Source organism: Salmo salar, chromosome ssa01 (assembly GCF_905237065.1).
Source record: "Salmo salar chromosome ssa01, Ssal_v3.1, whole genome shotgun sequence".
In the NCBI taxonomy this organism is placed as follows: domain Eukaryota; kingdom Metazoa; phylum Chordata; class Actinopteri; order Salmoniformes; family Salmonidae; genus Salmo; species Salmo salar.
Genome location: NC_059442.1, coordinates 154,011,525 through 154,038,685, shown reverse-complemented (window position 1 = coordinate 154,038,685; position 27,161 = coordinate 154,011,525). Strand labels below are relative to the sequence as shown.

At 43.5% G+C, this 27,161-nt stretch overlaps 1 protein-coding gene across 3 annotated transcripts in view; it reads right to left on the bottom strand.

Moving 5' to 3' along the window:
* The window catches only part of LOC106568813 (collagen alpha-1(XI) chain-like), a 144,430-nt gene that overhangs the window by 30,907 nt on the left and 86,362 nt on the right, over window positions 1-27,161 (bottom strand). For all 3 annotated transcript variants that reach the window (XM_014139483.2, XM_014139485.2, XM_014139484.2), the window contains exons 13-39: window positions 24,283-24,375; window positions 24,029-24,085; window positions 23,730-23,783; window positions 23,499-23,552; window positions 22,583-22,690; window positions 22,427-22,480; window positions 21,932-21,976; window positions 21,156-21,209; window positions 19,394-19,438; window positions 15,232-15,285; window positions 14,512-14,556; window positions 14,346-14,399; window positions 13,410-13,454; window positions 13,049-13,102; window positions 10,780-10,824; window positions 10,215-10,268; window positions 7,287-7,394; window positions 6,538-6,591; window positions 6,090-6,143; window positions 4,855-4,899; window positions 4,588-4,641; window positions 4,420-4,464; window positions 4,235-4,288; window positions 4,016-4,069; window positions 3,847-3,900; window positions 2,673-2,870; window positions 262-315 (exon numbers count right to left, since the gene is read on the bottom strand). In XM_014139483.2, coding sequence (XP_013994958.2) covers window positions 262-315; window positions 2,673-2,870; window positions 3,847-3,900; window positions 4,016-4,069; window positions 4,235-4,288; window positions 4,420-4,464; window positions 4,588-4,641; window positions 4,855-4,899; window positions 6,090-6,143; window positions 6,538-6,591; window positions 7,287-7,394; window positions 10,215-10,268; window positions 10,780-10,824; window positions 13,049-13,102; window positions 13,410-13,454; window positions 14,346-14,399; window positions 14,512-14,556; window positions 15,232-15,285; window positions 19,394-19,438; window positions 21,156-21,209; window positions 21,932-21,976; window positions 22,427-22,480; window positions 22,583-22,690; window positions 23,499-23,552; window positions 23,730-23,783; window positions 24,029-24,085; window positions 24,283-24,375 — 1,689 coding nt within the window. The remainder of the gene's footprint in view (window positions 1-261; window positions 316-2,672; window positions 2,871-3,846; window positions 3,901-4,015; window positions 4,070-4,234; window positions 4,289-4,419; window positions 4,465-4,587; window positions 4,642-4,854; window positions 4,900-6,089; window positions 6,144-6,537; window positions 6,592-7,286; window positions 7,395-10,214; window positions 10,269-10,779; window positions 10,825-13,048; window positions 13,103-13,409; window positions 13,455-14,345; window positions 14,400-14,511; window positions 14,557-15,231; window positions 15,286-19,393; window positions 19,439-21,155; window positions 21,210-21,931; window positions 21,977-22,426; window positions 22,481-22,582; window positions 22,691-23,498; window positions 23,553-23,729; window positions 23,784-24,028; window positions 24,086-24,282; window positions 24,376-27,161) is intronic.

Sequence of the window (27,161 nt, the reverse complement as noted above, 5' to 3'; positions counted from 1 at the left end):
TACTAAATAGGTGGAACCTATGTCGCGTAACTAATGAATGAACTATGAATATCGTTAAAACATTATGTAATGCATGCTGGTACAACTGATGGGCTATAAACATCGTTCGCAGTGCGTGTGCATAATAAAAAGAGGGAAGAGAGAGAAATAGAGAAAAACACAGAGAGATAATGATAGAGTGATAGAGAGACAACTACTGATAGAGAGTGTGAAAGATGAAGAGAGGGTGTTGGTGGATGTGTGCTCATCAGCCATACTCACAGCAGGTCCAGGTGGGCCGTTGGGGCCTTCATTCCCTTTCAGGCCGTGAGCCCCCTGTAGAGAGAGAGAGAGAGAGAGAGAGAGAGAGAGAGAGGGGGGGGAAGGGGAAGCAAACCTTTAGAAAACAAGCATGTTCTGTGATGGAAGCAGAGCACATCTCATCCTTCCTTAACGCCGGGGCGGAACCCCTCTATCTATCCCAGAATCCCCACACTGTGCTGACTGAGAGGATACAGGCTACTGAGGGAAGAAGCTGTAATCATGAAAGCCTATGTGAACTCCTCATGTTTACACAAGAAAGGCAACTAGCTCTAAAATAAATCTGATTGATTTGAATCTTATTCATCCCAAAGATAAGACAGAAATGTGACTCGTTTCAGGAAACTAGGTGTATGTCCCGCGTCACAGGAGAGGCATTGCAACGTAAACATGAATTCTTTTAAATAAAAATGTGTTTTTTGGCAGAAATGCCTTCTGGAACGTGTGAACTTTCATATGCCTTCATAACAAATGTTTATGCTATCTGTAAATATGAATAAAATGATGAGCCTAGTTGGTTTAGCCACGGAAAAAGTGAGGAACCTTGTATGACTTGTATGCCATCTGTAAATATGAATAAAACTGTTAAATCAGCAACCTTCCCGCTAGCCATGATTGGCTGAGATAATGGATGGGCTAGACATGCGGAGAGATGAGTGTGCCATTTAGCTCACTTCTGTCTATATCATGAGCTGGTTAGTATGTGTAGGTAATCCTTTCTAATGTGGCTTTTTTGAGAGATATCATGAAGAACTGCAAGAGTTGCTCTCCACTTTCTGTAGGTCTGAGTTTCAAAATCAGTGGAATGCCCGGTGGAAGCAGAGTATGATAGCTAAAGAGATGGAGAAAATTCTGGCATTTGATTGCAAATATGCGGAGGGAGTCGAAAAGAGAACATACAATATATAAAACACCTGTCTCCGGATTACATCTTCAAACTAAGGGCAACCATAGAATCCATGACAGAGAGGGAGAAGCGTTCATCCATGTATACGGTAAGTCTAGCTAGCTACATTTTCAGATATTATACGTTTATCATTTTGTCAGAAAGTTGTTTTTATTGCAAATGAAAGCATACTGTTAGCTAGCTAGCTAACGTTAGCAGCCTGGCTCACTGGCTAATGTTACATGTATGATCTGTTTAGTAAAATGATTCATATCAGAGCTATTTGCATTGCTAGTTATAGCCAGTGAGCCAGCCTGCTAATTGAACCTAGTTGGTTATATACCTGCATATTCATGCAGGGTAGTAACGTTATGAGTTGGGATTATGGTTCATTGTTTAGCTAGCTAGCTAGCTAGCTGCAAGTCTAAACAAAATACTCCACTATGGAAGTAACCATTTCACTGTACCATTTACACCTTCTGTATCCTGTGCATGTGACAAATAAACCTTCATTTTATAGTGTGAGTTTACCAGAGACGGTAATGTGAAGAACAACATGCACCGAAGTCAAATTAGTATATAATGTTAGGCCAACGAGACAGTGTCCAAGTTCTAAAATTCTCAGGTAGAATGCCCTGCTTTTATTTCATCACACTCACAACCATAAGTTATTTTTTGTAATTGGCTCGGCATTAACTTGTAAATAATGATCTTGTTGTGAGTTTATTTTCCTGTAATAATAAATACAAATTAGCTAAAGTGAAGATGTTGTCAGCTATATGATATGGTCATTATTTGAACTGGCAAGCCAGCTAACTTAACTTTAGAAAGCTAGCTAACAAGCTATAAACAAACCAAAATATTGTTTAGAAAGTTGCTTTTAGTTGCCTGGTTTGCTAGACTAACATACAGTATACTAAATTCATTTTTAAATGGATGGGTTTATTGGTGTTAAAATACACCAGTTGTGCTATTTTGGAGCACCAGGCTGCTGATGTCATGCAGCCTGTAGTTTTTGTGTTTATACTTTTCATAACGACAATGACAAGTTTGATGGCGGACGACAATAGAATGTTCATGATGTCACTGCGACAACTGTCTACAGACATGTGTATAGACGAAGTATAAACCAGCCTTTAGTCTTGAAAACTTTGGTTGTTTAGTACATGGCCTCATATGTGAATCCTTAAGGAGATGGGTGGGGCTAAGGCTTAAGAGGGTGTGATGCTGATTGGGTATAGACAAAGAAGAGCTCTCCAGTTGGTTTACCAAAACATTCAAGGCCCATTTTCTCAAAACTGGGGTTAAGTTTATCAACTTTCAAAGCATAATTACTTTCCCACTGTACCTCAACTGTAGTGTATGATATACCATTTTGTAGAGTCTTTACCATTTATCCAATGTAAAAAATACAATTTCAAAGTTTGCTACATAAGACCGAATCGAGCCGATCAGTCATAAATGATGTGAGGTGTGTGCTACTCACCACTGGGCCAGGCAGACCTCTCTCTCCTGGGAACCCTCTCAGACCAGGGGGACCATCCTTACCAGCCGGGCCAGCGGGACCGGGGTCACCCTTAGCTCCCTCTTTACCAGCAGATCCAGGAAGACCCTGCTCACCGGGTGGGCCTGGGGGTCCGGGATGGCCACGCTCTCCCATTGGTCCAGTCTCACCTGTGGGGCCCTGTGGAGGGAGAGAGAGAGAAAGAAAGAGAGAGAGAGAGAATGTGAATGAGACAACAAAGTGTATCAGGGTGTCTGTACAGAATGTATGAGTACAGGGTGACAGAGCGTGGGTGAGTGGAAGGCCAGAACCTCCAGTACCCGCTAGTCACTCCCGGAAGGCATCTTCCATCTGCCAGAACAACATCATCGATACATGTAATGTTCTCAATTAGCATTAGGAGAAAAGCTCTGGGTGGAAATGGCTGTTAACTGAGCATGCATAATGAATAAATAGCCAAGTGCTAATATCTAAGAGGATAAACAACACTCTGACAGTCATGCCTAGCCAGACATAGACAGGAGGAATGCCCTTCTGTCAGCACAGCAAACAAGGCAAAAACTCAACCTAAAACTCACTATGACATTATTACGACACCTGTAAGTCATCCTTATGTGACTCTTGCGACACCCTAATGACTGCTAACTGCACATCCTGCCCACGATCATCTTAATCTCAGCCTAGGTAAGAGATAACAAACCAAAAGGTGTGTTTGAGAGCCCTACTGTCGCTAATCAGTGTTCATTGATATGCATTGCATACAAACGAGTGGGCATTCATTATTTACAGTACATGATTTTGGCGAGGCCTAATTTATTTCCCTAACTGCATCTAAGTTAGATGAGGACTGACAAATAGGAAGTGTTCTGTCTACATAGTTATGTCACCGCATTGACACAATATGAGTCACTTTCAAGCTACTCATCAGTGATAATAAACTAATCCTACACACATGATCTCTGCATGTCTACTTGTCGATGAGGCCAGTCCACTGAAATGTATTGTATTAGGTGGTGTGTGTCACAGGAGATATGACATAGTGGGGGGTGTGTGTGTTAGTATTGTGGTGGTATGTTAGTATTGTGGTGGTGTGTGTGTGTTAGTAATATGGTGTTGTTCGTGTCTTAGTTGTATGGTTGTATGTGACAGAACTCACCTGAGGTCCAACCACTCCTGGGGGTCCAGGTGGGCCAGTCTTGCCTTGGAAACCCTGCGAGGAGAAGAGAGAAGAAGAGCGATAAGAAGATGGTATACAAGGTTCAGGAGAATATAAACTCTGGTCTATGACACAGGTGTAGGATGACAACAACACTGTGTGTACTCACAGTCTCTCCTCTCTGTCCAGGGTGTCCGGGCAGACCATCTTTCCCAGCAGGTCCCTGAGAAACACACAGACAGAAAACCCCAGAGCTGCTACACATATACATGTAGAGTACAGATTGGGTCTCAGAGAGACCTAGCAAAACACTATAGACAGACTAACACAGAGGAAAGGCAGTATTATGTGTGTGCCATTGTTGTGTTGTAGGTTTTGTTTGTCTTACGGGTGGGCCCTTTGGTCCAGGGAATCCTGTTGGTCCTTGAGGCCCTGGAAGACCCTTAAACACACAAGCAGACGATACAGTCAATCAACCAATCAATCGACCAGTGATCAATAAGCACTATTGGAAATGGATCAGGATGATATAGATTAATTGGTGTTTGAGGTGAAGGATGCTCCAGTACATACCCTCTCACCGGGAGGTCCTGGGGGGCCATCACTTCCTGAGGTACCCTGGGAGACAGGAGGGATACAGGAAGTGATCAGAAGGGACTCAGCCAATGATAGACAAGATCATACCACTGTATGACAGTGAGGCACTTCGTCCGCCATGTCAGATCAAAGACCCTGACTCACCTTTGGTCCAGCTTTTCCTGTTGGTCCCCTTGGTCCCCTCTCTCCACGAGGTCCCTGGAAGAAGAGGAAGAATAAGAAGAGGAACGTGAGGAAGGAGGAATACCAATAAAGACAGTAGAACCTCTGAATATATCCTTCACCAATAGAGAATGTTCTCCTTTCATTCACTTAACCTCCTATTGGGGGTCAAGGTAACCCGGACACACCATTGTCATGGTTACCTCCATAGCCTGTGGATAGTGGAGGTCTAAGGGGAAGCAGACCTACCGTTGGTCCTCTCTGTCCTCTTGGGCCAGCTTTCCCTGCAAGTCCCTGTGAGGAATCAGAACACATACAGAGGTCTGAGGTCACAAGTTGTAATGGTAATGAATTTGAGACTACCCTGACTTATCTAGCCTATCAGATGAACTAGACCTGTACTAATCATTAGATTAGTCCCATTAGATTAGTTCCACTGGATATCATAAGGTGAATCCACCAATTTGTAAGTCGCTCTGGATAAGAGCGTCTGCTAAATTACTTAAATGTAAAATGTAAATGTAATTCCCACTATCACCATTGCTACTTCAACTAACATTTAGACCTATTCCTCATTCAACCTTCGCTATGGGTCGCTCTGGATAAGACTGTCTGCTAAATGACTTAGGTACATTTATTTAATGTTTATATAAGTTTCAAATGTGAAAACAACTTTCAATTTTTGATAATAAAACGAGATAAATGGGTTTAGATATCCTAAACTGTTGTTGGGCGAGAGACCATTGCGGTACATCTAGAAAACAACACTATATTATAAGCCATATTTCCATGATTTCAGAGCAATACGAAACGAAGAGGAACGTGAGTAATCCCTCGCTGTACGTCAAATTAATAAAGAAAGGAATTATGGCTTTGTGGGTTTTAGATTTAGAAAAGACAGCAATGAAACTAATGTAAATGTGACGACCATCGCTCTACATCAGAGCGTTAAGGGTTCTGCTACATAAATTCCCATAGTTCTGCGATAGAAGATAAAAAACCTTGTGTACCGTCCGTCGTTCCACACTTTGTGACAAACCATTACTCTCCAGACTAAACTAATGACCCGTCTCTTTAAAAGAAAATGAAATATTTTGCCAAGTACCGTACAATATGATAAATGACCTTAGTGGCGCTTTTCAATGCTCTTAAAAAATGGGTTGATGTGAGGATGGTAATGAAGAAGAAATACAACTGTATTTTAGTCCTTGGATTGATCTTCTTCCCTTTGACTAAAACTCCCTGGTGTTTTGAATTAGTACTAGAGAGAGAAAAAACCCTGTCTCCATTGATCTGATTCAGTATTGATCCAATCTTCTCAGGGGTGGGTTGAATACTAAAACTACAAAGTGAAATGCACTTAGCTGGCTCGCACATCCACATTAGGTTGTTTTGTAGGTATGTAGAGTATAACTTGAAATTTAAGGAAACTAATACTAAATACTAAGTACTAAAACTTTGACAGGAAATGTTCTCTGACGTACCCTTGTTCCTTTCTCTCCGTTGGCTCCGGGGAAACCTTGGAAACCCTGAGATCCCTGTGTTGAGAAAAAGAAGAGAGAGAGAGAGAGAGCGAGAGAGATTAAATCCCAGGTTAATCAAAGGTTAGGAACAAAGATGTTGAGTTGTGTAAAATAAAAGCGCTGTTGTAGGCAGTAGTGATGCATTGTGGATAGCGGCTGGGCAGTGGGCATCTGTCTGACACCAAAAGGGTAAAAATCCTTCCTTTTGGTGTCAGACAGATTAGGGAGGTTCAAACATGTTCACCCTGCGCCCTGCCTGCGTAAGAGTGCTGCCCCGCTGGCCCGTCAGATCAAATCAGGTCATCACTAACGCCATGTTCAATCAAGGGCTCTTCAGAAGCGGCTCCCAGAAACATCCACTGTAATAAAGAGAGAAAGAGAGGGACCTGAGGAGGAAAGGGGGACCTACCTTTGGTCCTGGTCTTCCTGGATATCCTGGCAACCCTGGAACACCCAGTTTGCCCTGTGGGCCAGGAAAATCAGAACACAGTCAACATCGGTTCTGTATGTATATCAATCAATAATCATTTTGGATTTATTTATAAAGTCCTTTTTACAACAACATACATATACTGTAGAGTGACTATGGTTGTGTGTAATGGGTACTGTACTGTATTGCTGAAACAATCCTCTGTACTATCTCTTTAGATCCTCAATCTATCTCCTCCAGTCCCCCTAGTCTGGGTCAGGCCAATGTGAAGCCAATCTGTTTTGTTTACACCCTGGTCCTGCTAGACGTGGGCGGGACGTGGGAAGAGGAAACTGGCTCTCTCCATGTTCCACTTCAATAGAACTCCCCAGAGATACTCCTAAATGATTCTGATTCCCAACTACATAATGAGAGTAGAGAGAGACACTGTACTGGGGAAAAGTAAATAACTATTTTAAGTCTTATAGCTTCAAAAATAACTGTCCTTGTTTTAATAAACAGAAAATAAGGTCACTCCAGAGTTTCACCGGTTATGGACCAACCATATCCTAAACATGTACAGTTTAAGAGCAGGTGGCAGGTAGATTGAGAAGTTGAGAAGTTGAGAAGTTGAGCGGTGGTCTTTCGTCCTCAACTTCCGTTCCATGTAACTTAATGGAGATTTGGTCACAAGAATAATGGCCTTTTTAAAGTATGAGGAGTTGGTCACAAGGACAAAGACGACTCACCTTTTCACCGTTGGGTCCAAGAGGGCCAGCATCTCCAGGAAGACCGGAGCGACCCTTGGGCCCCTCAGGTCCGTCCTCTCCTCTGGGTCCAGCAGGTCCCAGCTCACCCTACAAAAACACATATAACCATGTTGTTCAGGTGTATCTCATATAGTGTCATACTATTTCTTAGAGTATTATGTTGTATCATATCCTAGAATCACGTGGCATTCCATGTCGTTGATTTACCTATCGCGTAATACCATATCTTTTATATTGACGTATTGTGTCATGCCCCTTCAAAAAGCCATGCTCACTTCAGGTCCAGGCCTTCAGCCTGCACTTCCATCCTCACATCATTTCTGTCACTGTTTATGTCATAACACCTGCTCTCACAGGCCCAGCAAACTGCAATACCAGCCTCACTTTTTCAGTCGTGACACCATCACATCCTCACATCGTTTCATTCAGACACTGTTTGAGGCCGTGACACCAGTTTGTTCCAGTCACTATTTCAGTCATGACAGCTGCTCCTCCAAGTCCAGCCCTCCAGACAGAGTGAAGCAGGTCAGTCTGATGCTCTGTTGCTGGTTAATGAATCAAATGAGGCTGCTGAGGCTGCTGTCTGTCTGTCTGTCAAGCTGACAGATAAGAAGCCTTTTATTGCCTTTAAGTGTGTTAATCCTCTGGTGGGTTAGTGGCACTGAGGCTGCTACAAGGCAGCGCACAGCACGTCTCTAAAGAGCAGGGTAAAAACTGTCTCTGACAACCAGCCATTACCAGGCCGACCCAGTGGACCGTGAACGGACCCCGTACACTCGCCGTAACACACACACACTCACAGGCACACACACACTTGCACTCAATCACACTTCACACAAATGCACTCACTTAAATATGCACACACACACACACGCACACACACAGTCATCACAAAACTCTCTTATCCAGCTCAACACTCACACATCAACTCATGCTAAAAAGCTAATTAAGCAGACTCTCTCTCTCTCTAACACGCACACTCATAAGCATGCAACACACACTCATAAGCATGCAACACACACTCATAAGCATGCAACACACACTCATAAGCATGCAACACACACTCATAAGTATGCAACACACATTCATAAGCGCACAACACAGGGAGACATTCAGATTCCGGTCCATGCTGGGCGCCTCCTGCCTCCTCCCCTCCCAAGCAGAGGGCCCATTCAAATCCTCTTCTCTTCCCTCACTCCCAAATCCTCCTCTCTTCCCCCTCTCTTCCCCCTCTCTCAAATCCCCCATCACTCCTCTCTTTCATCAGATGCTGATACATCTCCAGAGGAAGACAGACTGAAGCCCCTTGTCTTTTTCTCTCTCTCCGTTTTGAAGTGGTTTAAGCTCCTCATGGATTTTCTCTCTCTCTCTCTCTCTCTCTCTCTCTCTCTCTCTCTCTCTCTCTCTCTCTCTCTCTCTCTCTGTCTCTCTGTCTCTCTGTCTCTCTGTCTCTCCACTCCTCTAAAGAGGGCCTGGTCAGGATTGAGGGTGTTGTGTTTGAAGTTAGGGTCAGAGCTACTCCTGTTGAAGGGGTTTTAAGGTGACTTGAACAGTCTAAAGTTAATCTCTGACTGACGTAGTAAGTTTGGACAGGGATTCTATTTTCGGGTTTACCTGACAGTTTTTCTGTCCTGTTAGAGGTAGAGGGTGTTTGAAGAGGGGCATTGAGAGAAAGGTGGAGGGTGTTTGAAGAGGGGCATTGAGAGAAAGGTAGAGGGTGTTTGAAGAGGGGCATTGAGAGAAAGGTAGAGGGTGTTTGAAGAGGGGCATTGAGAATTGTGTTTGAAGACATTGAGAAAAGTAGGTGTTTGAAGAGGGGCATTGAGAGAAAGGTAGAGGGTGTTTGAAGAGGGGCATTGAGAGAAAGGTGGAGGGTGTTTGAAGAGGGGCATTGAGAGAAAGTTAGGGTGTTTGAAGAGGGGCATTGAGAGAAAGGTGGAGGGTGTTTGAAGAGGGGCATTGAGAGAAAGGTAGAGGGTGTTTGAAGAGGGGCATTGAGAGAAAGGTGGAGGGTGTTTGAAGAGGGGCATTGAGAGAAAGGTAGAGGGTGTTTGAAGAGGGGCATTGAGAGAAAGGTGGAGGGTGTTTGAAGAGGGGCATTGAGAGAAAGGTAGAAGGTGTTTGAAGAGGGGCATTGAGAGAAAGGTGGAGGGTGTTTGAAGAGGGGCATTGAGAGAAAGGTAGAAGGTGTTTGAAGAGGGGCATTGAGAGAAAGGTGGAGGGTGTTTGAAGAGGGGCATTGAGAGAATGGTGGAGGGTGTTTGAAGAGGGGCATTGAGAGAAAGGTAGAAGGTGTTTGAACAGGGGCATTGAGAGAAAGTTGGAGGGTGTTTGAAGAGGGGCATTGAGAGAAAGGTGGAGGGTGTTTGAAGAGGGGCATTGAGAAAAAGGTGGATTGAAAGGAAGACACACACACACGCATGTACGCACACAAACCCAGAAACTCTCACTTGCCAGAGCTGGCAACAAAGACAGTTACAATCAGTGTTTGCTCATTACCCATAATTCCACAATAACTTCAGGCATAATTCCATAATGACTTCAGGGCAGGGGGCAGACAGACAGTAGGGGATCAATACCATCGACCAGTTTAAGTAAAGGTCACCTCCCATTGGACCAGAGGACTTAGGATCAACTCCGCACTGGCCAAAATCATCAGCCAATGACAACTAGCTTACTGTTTTTTCTCTGAGGACCTTTTTGCCCATTTTTCAAAGTCAAACAGGGTTTTATTGTACCCTTCATCATAAGCCTATCAAAGGCACACTAAATCCCTGACAGATTGAACGGAGAGATGATGGAATACATTTCCCTATACTGTGTTAGATATAAATGTGTTCTGAGACGTACATCCAGATATGGTTGACGGCATTTGACAAAAACTCAAACAAAAGATAAATGTCTCACCCTGTCACCCTTGATTCCCATATCTCCCTTGAAGCCAGGGAATCCATCTTCTCCCTGAGTGAAAGAAAGAAAGGAGGGGGAGAAAGAAAAGGTGTTGAGAATGTGGTAATTCATTTTGGAGAGCAGTGAAAAGCCATATCCGCCCTCACAAAGGCATTCACAAACACATATACACACACACAACTGTAACATTGCTTTTGGCTGTTCATGTTGCCATAGAAACTCTAGATCTTATTTTTTCCCAAATAGTAGTAGGCTAGCCTGATATTTATGGGCATTGGCAATGTATACGATCGTCCTTATCATCATCATGATCACAATCATCTTCATCCTTATTATCAACATCATCGTCATCACTATCTTCATCATCACCACATATGGCCGACACATTTTATATGACCATTGACAATAGGGAAAGATCACGACACACACACACACACACACACACACAGACAGACAGACAGACAGACAGACAGACAGACAGACAGACAGACAGACAGACAGACAGACAGACAGACAGACAGACAGACAGACAGACAGACAGACACACACACAAATTTCTTACCTTTTCACCCTTTCCTCCTTTCAGGCCTCGTACACCGTCGGCTCCCTGGTAGACAGAGAGAGAGAGAGAGAGAGAGAGAGAGAGAGAGAGAGAGAGAGAGAGAGAGAGAGAGAGAGAGAGAGAGAGAGACAGAGAGACAGAGACAGAGAGAGAGACAGAGCGAGAGAGAGAGAGAGAGAGAGAGAGAGAGAGAGAGAGAGAGAGAGAGACAGATTAGTGAACATGTCTGTCTGGAGCACACCACTTTAGGGCAATAGATCATCACCCAGACACAACCAACTGGGGCTTCATTAGTATCAACACTCTGAACTGGAGCTGAAAGCTAAAAATATTAACACACTTTCAACTAAGGCTGAATGATAACCAAGTTTGCAGATTCTCATGCTCTATAAATAAAGTGATCTCTATGGGAGCTCTAAGCTATTATACTGTGGTGGAACACCATAGTATAGAAGCAGAATTGATGGTGACCTGTGGTACATTGACTGTACTTTCATTAAACCAGCGTCATTCACAGAGACTGTTCTCTCTAAAACACAGAGACTATCAGAGGGGAAGAGCTTTAGAGAGCACACACCAAGAGCCATGAACCAGAATCATGCACCAGCCTCACACAAACAGTCAGTGGGTGGTGTAATTAATTTGGCCCCTTAACCCCTCTCTGCAAGGGCCATTTGATGTGAGTCCTCTAGCCTTCATGTTTCTCTGCTTTAAATGAGCTAGTCATTAGTGAGGATCAAGAGGCAGAGTGATCACTCCCAGGGTCGTAGAGAAGAGCTGAGGCTACACTCACCAGCCCAGAGCCTCTTTACATAGATTAACATCAACACTTAATCAACAGACTCTAACTACTCTGTCTTGGTTTAGCCACGCATCGTGTGTATATATTAGCCTAATTATGTCACGTCCTGACCAGCAGATGGAGCTATTGTATTAGTTTTGGGGTCAGGACGTGGCAGTTTTGTGTGTGTGAATGTTTGTTGGTGATTGGGACTTCCAATTGAAGGCAGGTGTGTTGAGTTGCCTTTGATTGGAAGTCCTATATAGGTGTGTGTGTTTTTCTTTGGGGTTGTGGGTAGTTGTTTTGCACTGCGTTTGTTAGCCTGCAAACTGTTGCTGTCGTGTTATTGTTTTCCTGTGGATGCCTTACTTGACTCTATTAAAGTATGAGTATTCACATTCCCGCTGCGCCTTGGTCCTCTTCTCTCCAGTACGACATTTTCCGTGACGAGTACGACATTTTTTGTGCCAGAACTACCCACCACCAAAGGACCAAGCAGCGGACGAACGAAGAGGAAGGATGGACCTGGGAGGACAAGTTAAGGGAGCTAAGGGAACCCGAGAGGCAGCCCCAATAATTTTTTGGGGGGGGCACAAGGGCTGTTTGAAGGGGCAAGGATGGAGCCCCAGGCCAGCTCCCCGCACTAGCCCTGAGGTGCGTGTCTCCAGGCTGGCACATCCAGTACCAGCCCCACACATCAGGCGTCTAGTGCGTCAGCCCAGCCTCGCCAGTCAACAGTCACCAGAGCTGCCCGCCAGTCAACAGTCACCAGAGCTGCCCGCCAGTCGAAAGTCACCAGAGCTGGCCGCCAGTCGAAAGTCACCAGAGCTGCCCGCCAGTCAGGAGCCGCCAGAGCCGCCCGCTAGTCAGGAGCCGCCAGAGCCGCCCGCTAGTCAGGAGATGCCAGAGTGGCCCGACTGCCCGGAGATGCCAGAGTGGCCCGACTGCCCCGTTTGTTAGCCTGCAAACTGTTGCTGTCGTGTTATTGTTTTCCTGTGGATGCCTTACTTGAGTCTATTAAAGTATGAGTATTCACATTCCCGCTGCGCCTTGGTCCTCTTCTCTCCAGTACGACATTTTCCGTGACGAGTACGACATTTCTTGTGACAAATTAAGTACTTCTGGTAACATAATGTAATTAGGGGAAATCAGGTTTACAATTTACTATAATATTGACTATCTATCTGCATGGCACAGATGGGTTTTGTTCAGCCAAAATCCTACTTGTTGAAAAAATAGGTCTGGTCCAGTATGAAACGTCATAATTGCAAACTAGGCCCATTTCACTGCATACAAAGTGCAATTTCAGTCCCATGTTCTACATTGGCATTTAAAAAAAGACAGTGGGCCCGAGGATTAGACTGTTTAACCTAATGACATACCAGACCAATGGGAGAGTAACACTGATACCATGTGACCTTCAGGAAAGGAAGTGTATTAGGAGTGAATTAGGCCTGTCGGCAGATGAGACTGGGGCGTAAAACTCACCTTCACGCCTCGGGGCCCGGGATAACCGATTGGGCCTTGGGGGCCTGCGGGACCCTGGAGGAAAATAAATGCGTGGAGAGATGCTTGTAACAGAGAGTCATTTATATTAATATAAATTAAATCGGCAAATACGTCTGAACAATGAGAGAGAGAAATACAGTGAGTGAGAAAGAGTGAGGGAAGAAGAGAGAGAGATACAGAGAGAGAGAGTGTGTGTGAGAGAGAGAGAGAGAGAGAGAGAGAGAGAGAGAGAGAGAGAGAGAGAGAGAGAACAAAGAGCAAGAACTAAAGTAAAAGTCAAAAGGATCCTGATAAACAGATCCGGATAAAACATAATACCCATAAAGAGAGAGAAACTTACCAAATGTCCTTTCTCTCCATTGGGTCCTTCCTTGCCAGGGTGACCCTGTGAATTATTAACAGCAACATTAATGGTGGTCCTGGGATAATTAGCACTAGATCATAAATACTACGCCACTCTCCCTATTACATAGGGATTATTAAGCTGTAAAACCATCCCAGGATGTAAGATAGTGAAAAGGGCCATTTGGAATAAAAGCCTTCAGAGTTCAATCTCATTTGGGATTTCTCCTTAATGCCCAGCGTTATACAAGCACTATGGTCTACTGTAGAACCTCTTAAAGAGAAGGGCTTTCCGTCTCAATACTCCTGGAAGAACACACACGCAGGCGCGCACACACACACACAAATACATACAAACTACTTAGAATGTCGAGTAAAAAAGGGTTGAGGTAAGTTGATTGTGCTCCCTTGAGATAAGAGAGCTGTGCAATGTCCACTGATATGGTTTCAGAAAGGGGAGAGAAAGAGAGGGATGGATGGATGGAGGGATGGATGCTCAAAAAATAGAAGTCAACAGGAGAAAGAGGGGAAGAGAGTGGCATAACTATCCAATGACAGGCTTTCAGAGAAGAGAGAGAGGGAGAGAGAGGGAGAGAGAGGGGTGTATGGAGACTAAGAGGCAGATACTAGAAGAAGAGAGAAGAAGGGAGATGAAAGGAGAGAGTGGTAATACCAGTGTGGTAATACCAGTGTGGTAATACCAGTGTGGTAATACCACTCACAAACATATCAAAGTCATTAGAGAATCATGGGGAATACAGTGACAGACGCTGCTCTTATCTGGCTCTCTCTCTCTTCCATTCTCTCTCACTCTCTCTCTTACCCGCCACCTGCCATCTTCCAAGGCCCACCTGCCGATAGCACAGGTACTCTCTGGGAGAAGGTGGGGAGTGTGTGATCGGGAGTGTGTTTCTTTGTTAGTACACACACTTACCGGGGGTCCATCAGCTCCTGGAATTCCTGGCAGTCCTGATTTTCCGGTAGGCCCCTGAGGAGAGAGGGGAAGTTAGAGATAGAACAGAGAAGACAACAGACACACATCAACAACACTGCTCACATCACATCATGTAGGTATGTTTTTGAGTGGCCAGGGCCCATACCTTCTCTCCTGGAGACCCGATGGCTCCCTGAGGACCTGGAAGTCCCTGTAAAGAGAGAGAGGAAGGACATTGTCAATATAAATTAATTGGGGGATGAAACAGGAAAGTCCAAGAGTGACAGACAATCCAACCAATGGACTAAGATCAACGTGTCATAGTGGGCATGACCAATGTTCCCTCTACGCTGGGCGGCCGCACACTTGCTCCAGGATATTCACGCAGAAGAAATGTTATGCCGAGACGCAAGTGCACTATATAGATTTTTTCTGTGATCGAATCAACATTATATCAGCCCCTTTTCAATGCAACATTCCAAATTTAACTTTGCAAGATTGAGTCTGTGATTTTTTTGTAGGCAGAGCCAGAGCGCAACGGAGTAGAATTCTATTGGCTGGGTAGCCCACGGCAGTCTTTCAATCACCTGAAAGTGAATGTGCTTTTCAGATCAGTTCAGATCAGAGTACAGAGCCGCGCGTGCACACATTTGTTGATATTCTTTGCTAGTTAGCGAGTTATTAACCGGGTTATAGATAAGTATAGGTCAGCAATGGAGAGTTACTGCTTCCTACAAGAGCACAAAACCTGTAGGCTACATTTCAAGCTGTCTTTGAAAAGTCAGTCAAGTAAAAAGCAGGCATTGGGCATGACCATACAATGACCAACCAAATGAAGGCCACAATCTCATAACCTGCCCAAGAAGGATTGTAACATCACACTGACCTGAGCACCAGGGTTCCCTTGCTGTCCATTGGGGCCAGGTTCTCCTTGTGGTCCCTATGAAGAGAAAACACCTTGGTTACATTCATCCACACTTACACAAGGACTGATAACATAGTACATAGGACAGAGTGGATTGAAGAGGTAGAAGATAGAAATAGATAGATAGAAGACTAGAAATACAGTGTACTGAGGGGACTTTAGATTGAGTCAGTATCACTACATTGTTACTTTGTAACACGCAGACAGGCTACAACTTAGCGTGTTTTTGTAGCCTTTTCTAGCTGGAGGGAACATAATACACACACACACACACACACACACACACACACACACACACACACACACACACACACAGACATACACACTCACTTTCCTAATGAAAGAAACTGCTGAACCTCAAACTCAAACGCAAATGCCTCGCTTCCCAGTTAATTGACAATCAATTATGTTCCCTGTTCGTAGCTGCTGGGAAAAGACTGTGAATCTTCCATCTCTCTCTCTAATTGGAGCATTCCCAGTGGAGCCACTGTCTGCTCCAGCCAGGCATTCTCTCATTACGGACACACCGCTCCAACAAAATGGACCCAGAATAACTGAGAGGCCACGGAGGACTGGGCTCTCACAGGACTCAATACACCCAGTCTAGTCTTCATTAGAAGGCAAGAGAGCATTCAGAGAGTGGAAGTGTGTGAGTGTGGAAGTGGGTAAATGAGTCTTGAAACGATAGTAGTGTGCATTTGATGGGAAAATAGACTGGAATGAAGGAGAAGAAATGGTGTGATAGTGTTAGAGTAGGGGATGAAGGGGAAGAAATGGTGTGATAGTGTTAGAGTAGGAGATGAAGGGGTAGAAATTGTGTGATAGTGTTAGAGTAGGGGATGAAGAGGTAGAAATGGTGTGATAGTGTTAGAGTAGGGGATGAAGGGGAAGAAATGGTGTGATAGTGTTAGAGTAGGAGATGAAGGGGAAGAAATGGTATGATAGTGTTAGAGTAGGGGATGAAGGGGTAGAAATGGTGTGATAGTGTTAGAGTAGGGGATGAAGGGGTAGAAATGGTGTGATAGTGTTAGAGTAAGGGATGAAGGGGAAGAAATGGTGTGATAGTGTTAGAGTAGGAGATGAAGGGGTAGAAATGGTGCGATAGTGTTAGAGTAGGGGTTGAAGGGGAAGAAATGGTGTGATAGTGTTAGAGTAGGGGATGAAGGGGTCGAAATGGTGCGATAGTGTTAGAGTAGGAGATGAAGAGGAAGAAATGGTGTGATAGTGTTAGAGTAGGGGATGAAGGGGAAGAAATGGTGTGATAGTGTTAGAGTAGGGGATGAAGGGGAAGAAATGGTGTGATAGTGTTAGAGTAGGGGTTGAAGGGGAAGAAATGGTGTGATAGTGTTAGAGTAGGGGATGAAGGGGTAGAAATGGTGCGATAGTGTTAGAGTAGGAGATGAAGAGGAAGAAATGGTGTGATAGTGTTAGAGTAGGGGCTGAAGGGGTAGAAATGGTGTGATAGTGTTAGAGTAGGGGATGAAGGGGTAGAAATGGTGTGATAGTGTTAGAGTAGGGGATGAAGGGGAAGAAATGGTGTGATAGTGTTAGAGTAGGGGATGAAGGGGTAGAAATGGTGTGATAGTGTTAGAGTAGGGGCTGAAGGGGTAGAAATGGTGTGATAGTGTTAGAGTAGGGGATGAAGGGGTAGAAATGGTGTGATAGTGTTAGAGTAGGGGATGAAGGGGTAGAAATGGTGTGATAGTGTTAGAGTAGGAGATGAAGGGGTAGAAATGGTGTGATAGTGTTAGAGTAGGGGATGAAGGGGTAGAAATGGTGTGATAGTGTTAGAGTAGGAGATGAAGGGGTAGAAATGGTGTGATAGTGTTAGAGTAGGGGATGAAGGGGTAGAAATGGTGTGATAGTGTTAGAGTAGGGGATGAAGGGGTAGAAATGGTGTGATAGTGTTAGAGTAGGGGATGAAGGGGTAGAAATGGTGTGATAGTGTTAGAGTAGGGGATGAAGGGGAAGAAATGGTGTGATAGTGTTAGAGTAGGGGCTGAAGGGGTAGAAATGGTGTGATAGTGTTAGAGTAGGGGATGAAGGGGTAGAAATGGTGTGATAGTGTTAGAGTAGGGGATGAAGGGGAAGAAATGGTGCGATAGTGTTAGAGTAGGGGATGAAGGGGAAGAAATGGTGTGATAGTGTTAGAGTAGGGGCTGAAGGGGTAGAAATGGTGTGATAGTGTTAGAGTAGGGGATGAAGGGGTAGAAATGGTGTGATAGTGTTAGAGTAGGGGATGAAGGGGTAGAAATGGTGTGATAGTGTTAGAGTAGGGGATGAAGGGATAGAAATGGTGTGATAGTGTTAGAGTAGGGGCTGAAGGGGTAGAAATGGTGTGATAGTGTTAGAGTAGGGGATGAAGGGGTAGACATGGTGTGATAGTGTTAGAGTAGGGGATGAAGGCGTAGAAATGGTGTGATAGTGTTAGAGTAAGGGATGAAGGGATAGAAATGGTGTGATAGTGTTAGAGTAGGGGATGAAGGGATAGAAATGGTGTGATAGTGTTAGAGTAGGAGATGAAGAGGAAGAAATGGTGTGATAGTGTTAGAGTAGGGGATGAAGGGGTAGAAATGGTATGATAGTGTTAGAGTAGGGGATGAAGGGGTAGAAATGGTGTGATAGTGTTAGAGTAGGAGATGAAGGGGTAGAAATGGTGCGATAGTGTTAGAGTAGGGGTTGAAGGGGAAGAAATGGTGTGATAGTGTTAGAGTAGGGGTTGAAGGGGTCGAAATGGTGTGATAGTGTTAGAGTAGGAGATGAAGAGGAAGAAATGGTGTGATAGTGTTAGAGTAGGGGATGAAGGGGAAGAAATGGTGTGATAGTGTTAGAGTAGGGGATGAAGGGGAAGAAATGGTGTGATAGTGTTAGAGTAGGGGTTGAAGGGGAAGAAATGGTGTGATAGTGTTAGATTAGGAGATGAAGGGGAAGAAATGGTGTGATAGTGTTAGAGTAGGGGATGAAGGGGTAGAAATGGTGTGATAGTGTTAGAGTAGGAGATGAAGAGGAAGAAATGGTGTGATAGTGTTAGAGTAGGGGCTGAAGGGGTAGAAATGGTGTGATAGTGTTAGAGTAGGGGATGAAGGGGAAGAAATGGTGCGATAGTGTTAGAGTAGGGGATGAAGGGGTAGAAATGGTGTGATAGTGTTAGAGTAGGGGCTGAAGGGGTAGAAATGGTGTGATAGTGTTAGAGTAGGGGATGAAGGGGTAGAAATGGTGTGATAGTGTTAGAGTAGGGGATGAAGGGGTAGAAATGGTGTGATAGTGTTAGAGTAGGAGATGAAGGGGTAGAAATGGTGTGATAGTGTTAGAGTAGGGGATGAAGGGGTAGAAATGGTGTGATAGTGTTAGAGTAGGAGATGAAGAGGAAGAAATGGTGTGATAGTGTTAGAGTAGGGGCTGAAGGGGTAGAAATGGTGTGATAGTGTTAGAGTAGGGGCTGAAGGGGTAGAAATGGTGTGATAGTGTTAGAGTAGGAGATGAAGAGGAAGAAATGGTGTGATAGTGTTAGAGTAGGGGCTGAAGGGGTAGAAATGGTGTGATAGTGTTAGAGTAGGGGATGAAGGGGTAGAAATGGTGTGATAGTGTTAGAGTAGGGGATGAAGGGGAAGAAATGGTGCGATAGTGTTAGAGTAGGGGATGAAGGGGAAGAAATGGTGTGATAGTGTTAGAGTAGGGGCTGAAGGGGTAGAAATGGTGCGATAGTGTTAGAGTAGGGGATGAAGGGGTAGAAATGGTGTGATAGTGTTAGAGTAGGGGCTGAAGGGGTAGAAATGGTGTGATAGTGTTAGAGTAGGGGATGAAGGGGTAGAAATGGTGTGATAGTGTTAGAGTAGGGGATGAAGGGGTAGACATGGTGTGATAGTGTTAGAGTAGGGGATGAAGGCGTAGAAATGGTGTGATAGTGTTAGAGTAGGAGATGAAGGGGAAGAAATGGTATGATAGTGTTAGAGTAGGGGATGAAGGGGTAGAAATGGTGTGATAGTGTTAGAGTAGGGGATAGAGAGAAAGTGTGTGAGGTGTACGTCAGATGCAAACGGAGTGTGTGGAGAATTTACACACTACTACTCCGCTTCGCACCGTGCCTCAGAAAAGCCCTTAGCTGGGTGTTATCAGTACTTACAATGTTTCCTTTGGGTCCAGGGTGGCCATCCATTCCAGTTACACCCTGCAACACACAGTCAGATGAGATGAAGCCTCTATTAAATACATGAAGCCATACACTCAGGTGAACACATAGAGAAACAGGATGTGGACATGGGGAGTGCCTCAAGGATAGACTGAGATTTATACACAGTAGATAGAGACTGCAGCCATTTGGGAACAAGAGGATATTTCCCTCAAGTTCAAATGATGTAGAGAAGTTAAAGTGGAGGACATAAAACAGTTTCATATCTACAGCCATAACCTTTCTTATCATCTGAAGTATGTACTGTAGATACTAAATGTGTTATTTACCTATGTACTGTAGATACTGGATGTGTTATTTACCTATGTACTGGAGATACTGGATGTGTTATTTACCTATGTACTGTAGATACTGGATGTGTTATTTACCTATGTACTGTAGATACTGGATGTGTTATTTACCTATGTACTGTAGATACTGGATGTGTTATTTACATATGTACTGTAGATACTGGATGTGTTATTTACATATGTACTGTCGATACTGGATGTGTTATTTACCTATGTACTGTAGATACTGGATGTGTTATTTACATATGTACTGTAGATACTGGATGTGTTATTTACCTATGTACTGTAGATACTGGATGTGTTATTTACCTATGTACTGTAGATACTGGATGTGTTATTTACCTATGTACTGTAGATACTGGATGTGTTATTTACATATGTACTGTAGATACTGGATGTGTTATTTACCTATGTACTGTCGATACTGGATGTGTTATTTACCTATGTACTGTAGATACTAGATGTGTTATTTACGTATGTACTGTAGATACTGGATGTGTTATTTACCTATGTACTGTAGATACTGGATGTGTTATTTACATATGTACTGTAGATACTGGATGTGTTATTTACCTATGTACTGTAGATACTGGATGTGTTATTTACCTATGTACTGTAGATACTGGATGTGTTATTTACCTATGTACTGTAGATACTGGATGTGTTATTTACCTATGTACTGGAGATACTGGATGTGTTATTTACCTATGTACTGTCGATACTGGATGTGTTATTTACATATGTACTGTAGATACTGGATGTGTTATTTACCTATGTACTGTAGATACTGGATGTGTTATTTACCTATGTACTGTAGATACTGGATGTGTTATTTACATATGTACTGTAGATACTGGATGTGTTATTTACATATGTACTGTAGATACTGGATGTGTTATTTACCTATGTACTGTAGATACTGGATGTGTTATTTACCTATGTACTGTAGATACTGGATGTGTTATTTACATATGTACTGTAGATACTGGATGTGTTATTTACCTATGTACTGTAGATACTGGATGTGTTATTTACATATGTACTGTAGATACTGGATGTGTTATTTACCTATGTACTGTAGATACTGGATGTGTTATTTACCTATGTACTGTAGATACTGGATGTGTTATTTACATATGTACTGTAGATACTGGATGTGTTATTTACCTATGTACTGTAGATACTGGATGTGTTATTTACCTATGTACTGTAGATACTGGATGTGTTATTTACCTATGTGTGTCATTAGTATTGTGTTGGTGTTGCTATGAGCTGGATCAGTTCAACACAATACTGATGAATCTCTGTCTGAACTGTGTGTGTGTGTGTGTGTGTGTGTGTGTGTGTGTGTGTGTGTGTGTGTGTGTGTGTGTGTGTGTGTGTGTGTGTGTGTGTTCTAAACGTACAGGGGATCCGGGAGGTCCTTGAGGTCCCTTAGGTCCCAGCAACCCACGAGGTCCCTGGAGAGAGAGAAATACATGAAAATGCCAACATCAATGCCATGATCCATTTCAAAACATAGCAAATAAATATAGAATGTTTGTTAAATGTAAATCTTTGATGTTTTTAAAATTATGGCAACAATGACAACAATGAATGAATAATGGATTTTCATCTAAAGTATACTTGATGCTTCTTGAATCTCTCTGTACCATCATTGATTGATTTCACTATTCTTGATGTCTGCTGTCTTCACTGTCTATCACACAGTGCTCTCTCAGTGCCGTGACTCAGTGCCCCTTCCTCTCACAGCTAGAGTATCTCAGAAAACCAGTGGTGTACCACCCCCTGGTGTTCTGTCTGAAATACTGCACCACACAATCTATCACTAATGATGCTCTCTCAGCCTTTTACTTTGTCTAACTCATTTTCTCTCTGCCTGTCTCCTTCCTCTTCTCCTTAGGGGAAATCCTGTCAGAGAGGAAGGGAAGTTTGTCTACCAGCCGTGAGGAGAGTAGACTGTGAACAAGAGGAATCTAAGGGCTTCTCACCCTGAGATTCACATATAGGGTCTAGGCTACCTAGTTACTAAACCTGTGTAAAAACAAACTGTGTACATATACCATAAGCTGGACACCATATATGGATCTGAATCCAGAACGTATATGTCAACACATGCTTTATTAAGTTGTACAGTACGTGTCACAATGACAGGGGATAGACATCATAAAAAAACACTTACTGGGTCACCAGGCAGCCCCCGTGGCCCGATCTCTCCATCGTCTCCCTGGAAACAGGAAGTGACATGGTCAGAACAGGAAGTGGGAATTTGGAGTATAGGAGAGAGGGAGAGGGAAAGGGGAGGTGTGAAAGGAGGAGAGGACAGGAATGAAGTGATTGGGCCAGGTGATGGAGTGACATGGGGGTGTCAAAATGAGGCTCATCTACATGACAGATGACAGACACTTAGATCACACACTGACTAATCACACACACACACACCATACTGATGTGCTGACCTATGGACACATACACACGCCATACTGATGTGCTGACCTATGGACACACACACACACACACACAAACCATACTGATGTGCTGACCTATGGACACATACACACACACACCATACTGAAGTGCTGACCTATGGACACACAGAGTGGGGAGATGAAGAAATAGAGAGTGAAACTGGGTAGGTATGATAAGAGATGGAGGGAGGGGGAGTGGTAGTACTTACTCTCTCTCCATCCTCTCCTGTGGGTCCGGGAGGTCCATGGGGTCCAGATTCACCCTAAAGGAACAGACAGAAGATCAGTGGGACGTACACATTCAAAAAGACATCCAAACACCGTCATACTACAACGGAGCTGAAATAACAACCACGAAGACTTACTCTGTGTCCCTTCTCACCAGGAAGTCCAGCCAAACCATCAAACCCTCTGTCTCCCTTGGTTCCGGTCTGACCAGGCATGCCTCTGGCTCCATCAGAACCAGCACGTCCCTGGAAAAACAGATGATTACAACACCCGTCAACACTTACACCTGCTTCACCCTCCTTTCTGAAGGGCACAATTCTTCATTGTTTTTATTGAACCTTTATGTAACCAGGAAAGACCCTTGAGGTTAGCAACCTCATTTGCAAGGGGGGCCTGGCAAGAGGTCAGCAGGAAGTAGTCTGCGTGAACGAACATACAACAGAAGAGCACAATACAATACGTAAGGGATAATCAACAAGAGGTTATGCGTTCTATGGAAAATAATGAACGACATGGAACTAACCTTCCACAGAGTTGCATTATTTTCCAGAGAACACATAGAGCCCCGAGTTGATTATCCCTTTTATACCACGGCTATAATTTAACACATTTTCCTCTAGAAATGTGTTTATTTGTCAGTAGAAATGTGTTCACCATCCACTGAAGTAGCTAGCAAGTTTATTAGATAGCTACAGTAGTTGCCTTTTTAACCAAACAAACTGACTTGCTAGTTTAGCTAACCAAACCAACAGTCTTAGGTTGCTATTATGAAAAATCTAATTCAACAATGCAAATAATGTTTTCAATTTGGCTTTTGCTTCAAAAGCAGCTCAAACATAGAACATGTATGAATGAATTACAGCCATTGAATTCTACCGTGCAGATATACCGTACGTTATAGGGAAATAATACACGCTCTAGAATGCTCTTCAAGCCAATCAGAAACTAGTATTAAAAAATGTCATGTTTTAAAATACATCAAAACTACACCAAGACTATCCTAATCTGCACGCCAAACTAAAATATCCACCCAAGACTCCCATTCACACTTACCCTTCTGCCAGGCTTCCCAGAGGGTCCATGAGAACCCAATGGTCCACGAGGTCCCTGGAACAAAGAAGAATGTTATGGAGAATCCAACAAGAGAACCCTACCACAGAACCCCAACAAAATATCCCTAACAAAAGAACCCAAGTAAGTTGTGTTTATAGAAAGGCCTTAAACTTGGGCTGGAGATTACAGAGGAACCGTTCCAGTGGTTCTAGAAACGTCCATCCGTCTTACCTGAGGACCGGACTCTCCAGACTCTCCCTTCAGTCCAGCCACACCTGGAGAACCCTGGGAGGAGGACAAACACAATAAGGTCACGGTATGTTCAGATTAGCGGATGAATATGATCAGGCCACAGTCCAAACACTATTAATGTTGTAGCATCTGCATTAAAATAATAGGATTTTATCAACTATTAACACTATAATAAGTTATTCTCCTCAGGCTGTGTATGTGAGAGGGGTGTCTGTGTGTGTACAGTATGTGTGTGTGTGTGTGTGTGTGAGAAGACTGAGGAAGACTTTGGTACGTACCAGAGGACCAGATCTACCTGTCAAACCCATAGGGCCAGTAGGACCACGCATCGCCAGCTGGAGAGAGAAAACAGTTAGAGAAGTACAAAATGGTGCGTGTGTCTCAAATCAAATCAAAGTTTATTTGTTATGTGCGCCGAATACAACACCTTACAGTGAAATGCTTACTTACAGGCTCTGTGTGCATATGTGTGTGTGTATGCACTTTTGTGTTTGCGTGTGTGTGTGTATGCACTTGTGTGTGGAAGCCTTACCCTAGCTTGTTGCATGATGGCTTGCATCTGGGCCTCCTGAGCAGACACCTGAGGTCCCTTCTGTCCAGAGTCTCCTCCAGAACTGAAGCGGAACTGAGGAGGAGAGCATAACTCAGAACTCAGAACCAGACCCAACAGGTAAGGCCAGTCCAGTAGATACAGGTACATGGACAAAGATATAGAGATAGACCAAGAGACAGACACAGAGACAGACAAAAAGACAGAGACAGACAGACAAAGAGACAGACAAAGAGACAGAGACAAACAAGGAGACAGACAAAGAGACAGACAAAGAGACAGACAAAGAGACAGAGACAGACAAAGAGACAGAGACAGACAAAGAGACAGAAACAGACAAAGAGACAGACAAAGAGACAGAAACAGACAAAGAGACAGAGACAGACAAAGAGACAGAGACAGACAAAGAGACAGAGACAGACAAAGAGACAGACAAAGAGACAGAAACAGACAAAGAGACAGAGACAGACAAAGAGACAGACAAAGAGACAGAAACAGACAAAGAGACAGAGACAGACAAAGAGACAGACAAAGAGACAGACAAAGAGACAGAGACAGACAAAGAGACAGAGACAGACAAAGAGACAGAGACAGACAAAGAGACAGACAAAGAGACAGAGACAGACAAAGAGACAGAGACAGACAAAGAGACAGAGACAGACAAAGAGACAGACAAAGAGACAGAAACAGACAAAGAGACAGAGACAGACAAAGAGACAGACAAAGAGACAGAAACAGACAAAGAGACAGAAACAGACAAAGAGACAGAGACAGACAAAGAGACAGACAAAGAGACAGAAACAGACAAAGAGACAGACAAAGAGACAGAAACAGACAAAGAGACAGAGACAGACAAAGAGACAGACAAAGAGACAGAAACAGACAAAGAGACAGACAAAGAGACAGAAACAGACAAAGAGACAGAGACAGACAAAGAGACAGAAACAGACAAAGAGACAGACAAAGAGACAGACAAAGAGACAGAAACAGACAAAGAGACAGAAACAGACAAAGAGACAGAAACAGACAAAGAGACAGAGACAGACAAAGAGACAGAGACAGACAAAGAGACAGACAAAGAGACAGAAACAGACAAAGAGACAGAAACAGACAAAGAGACAGACAAAGAGACAGAAACAGACAAAGAGACAGAAGACAGACAAAGAGACAGAGACAGACAAAGAGACAGAGACAGACAAAGAGACAGACAAAGAGACAGAAACAGACAAAGAGACAGAGACAGACAAAGAGACAGAAACAGACAAAGAGACAGACAAAGAGACAGAGACAGACAAAGAGACAGAACAGACAAAGAGACAGAGACAGACAAAGAGACAGAGACAGACAAAGAGACAGACAAAGAGACAGAAACAGACAAAGAGACAGAGACAGACAAAGAGACAGACAAAGTGACAGAAACAGACAAAGAGACAGAGACAGAGACAGACAAAGCAAGAAGAGAGACAGCGGGTTGAGAAAATGCCAAGTCATCTTACAGGCTAGGTTACCCATTCTTCAAACAGAATGTCTAAATAAATAAATTAAATTTGATTGTACTGAAACAAGTTATAAAAAAATAACAAATTCAAATTCAGGCTTGGCTTGCATTAAAACTGCTAAGTTGTAAAGACCTTAGCTCATACATCAACTGCCTGGTTATGGTCCTTTTCCCATTAGAAGTTCATATCATGCCTATACTGGCATCTAGTGGTGAAATGTGGGTAATGCAACCAGTTGGTTGATCCTACAGAGATGTGTTTCTGTTTCTGTTGGTATGAATAAAAACAGACCAGTGAGGAGGGTTTGTCACCACAACCATCACCACAACCTTGTTACTATGGAGGGAAAAAATTACATCGAATACAGGTTTGCATGAAGCTGGCAAACCTTACTTTTTTCAATACAGCAACATCTCTCCAGCTAGGGATCTCTTTCATAATATTTTACTCTATATTTTTCAATTGTCTATATTTTCCCCAGTGAATCTCTCTCTCTCTCTCTCTCTCTCTCTCTCTCTCTCTCTCTCTCTCTCTCTCTCTCTCTCTCTCTCTCTCTCTCTCTCTCTCTCTCTCTCTCTCTCTCTCTCTCTCTCTCTCTCTCTCTCTCTCTCTCTCTCTCTCTCTCTCTCTCTCTCCTACACTGTGAGATATACTTTGGACATTCCTCCATAATACAGTCAACCACAAAATGATCTGCCAGCACCAAATTAGCTGTACCAACTGCTAGGAATAATTTCAACTAAACCAAAAGCACAATGTCCCTCGAGAGCCTCATCATTCCACTCACAGAAACCAAAGTACAACACAGAGATCCAACCATGCCCAGAGGAAGAGAGACAGAGACAGATAGAGAGAGTAATTTGAACTGTGACCAAGCAGAAACCTAGGGCACACAAATGGCATCTAACTACATTTTACATTATAGTCATTTAGCAGACGCTCTTATCCAGAGCAACTTACAGTAGTGAATGCATACATTTCATGCATTTATTTATTTTTATTTACTTATTTTATTTTGACATTTTTTTTGTACTGGCCCCCCGTGGGAATCAAACCCACAACCCTGGCGTTGCACACACCATGCAGGCATTGCAAACACCATGCTCTACCAACTGAGCTCTACCAAGCACACTATCGAACTCTGCACAATCAAACAATAATTGACCAATTAGATGATTAGATTTAACACCTTGACATGGCTATTGTTCACAACTATACCTAAGTTAGTTGTGGGGGGGTCAGGACAATTAACGAAGAGGCAACTCAAATTAACTTTGATCGATTTTATTCAAATTTTTAAATAGCAAAAAGTGATTATTTTTCATGTCGGATCCAGCCAAATGGGTCCCGGAACGAAACAGT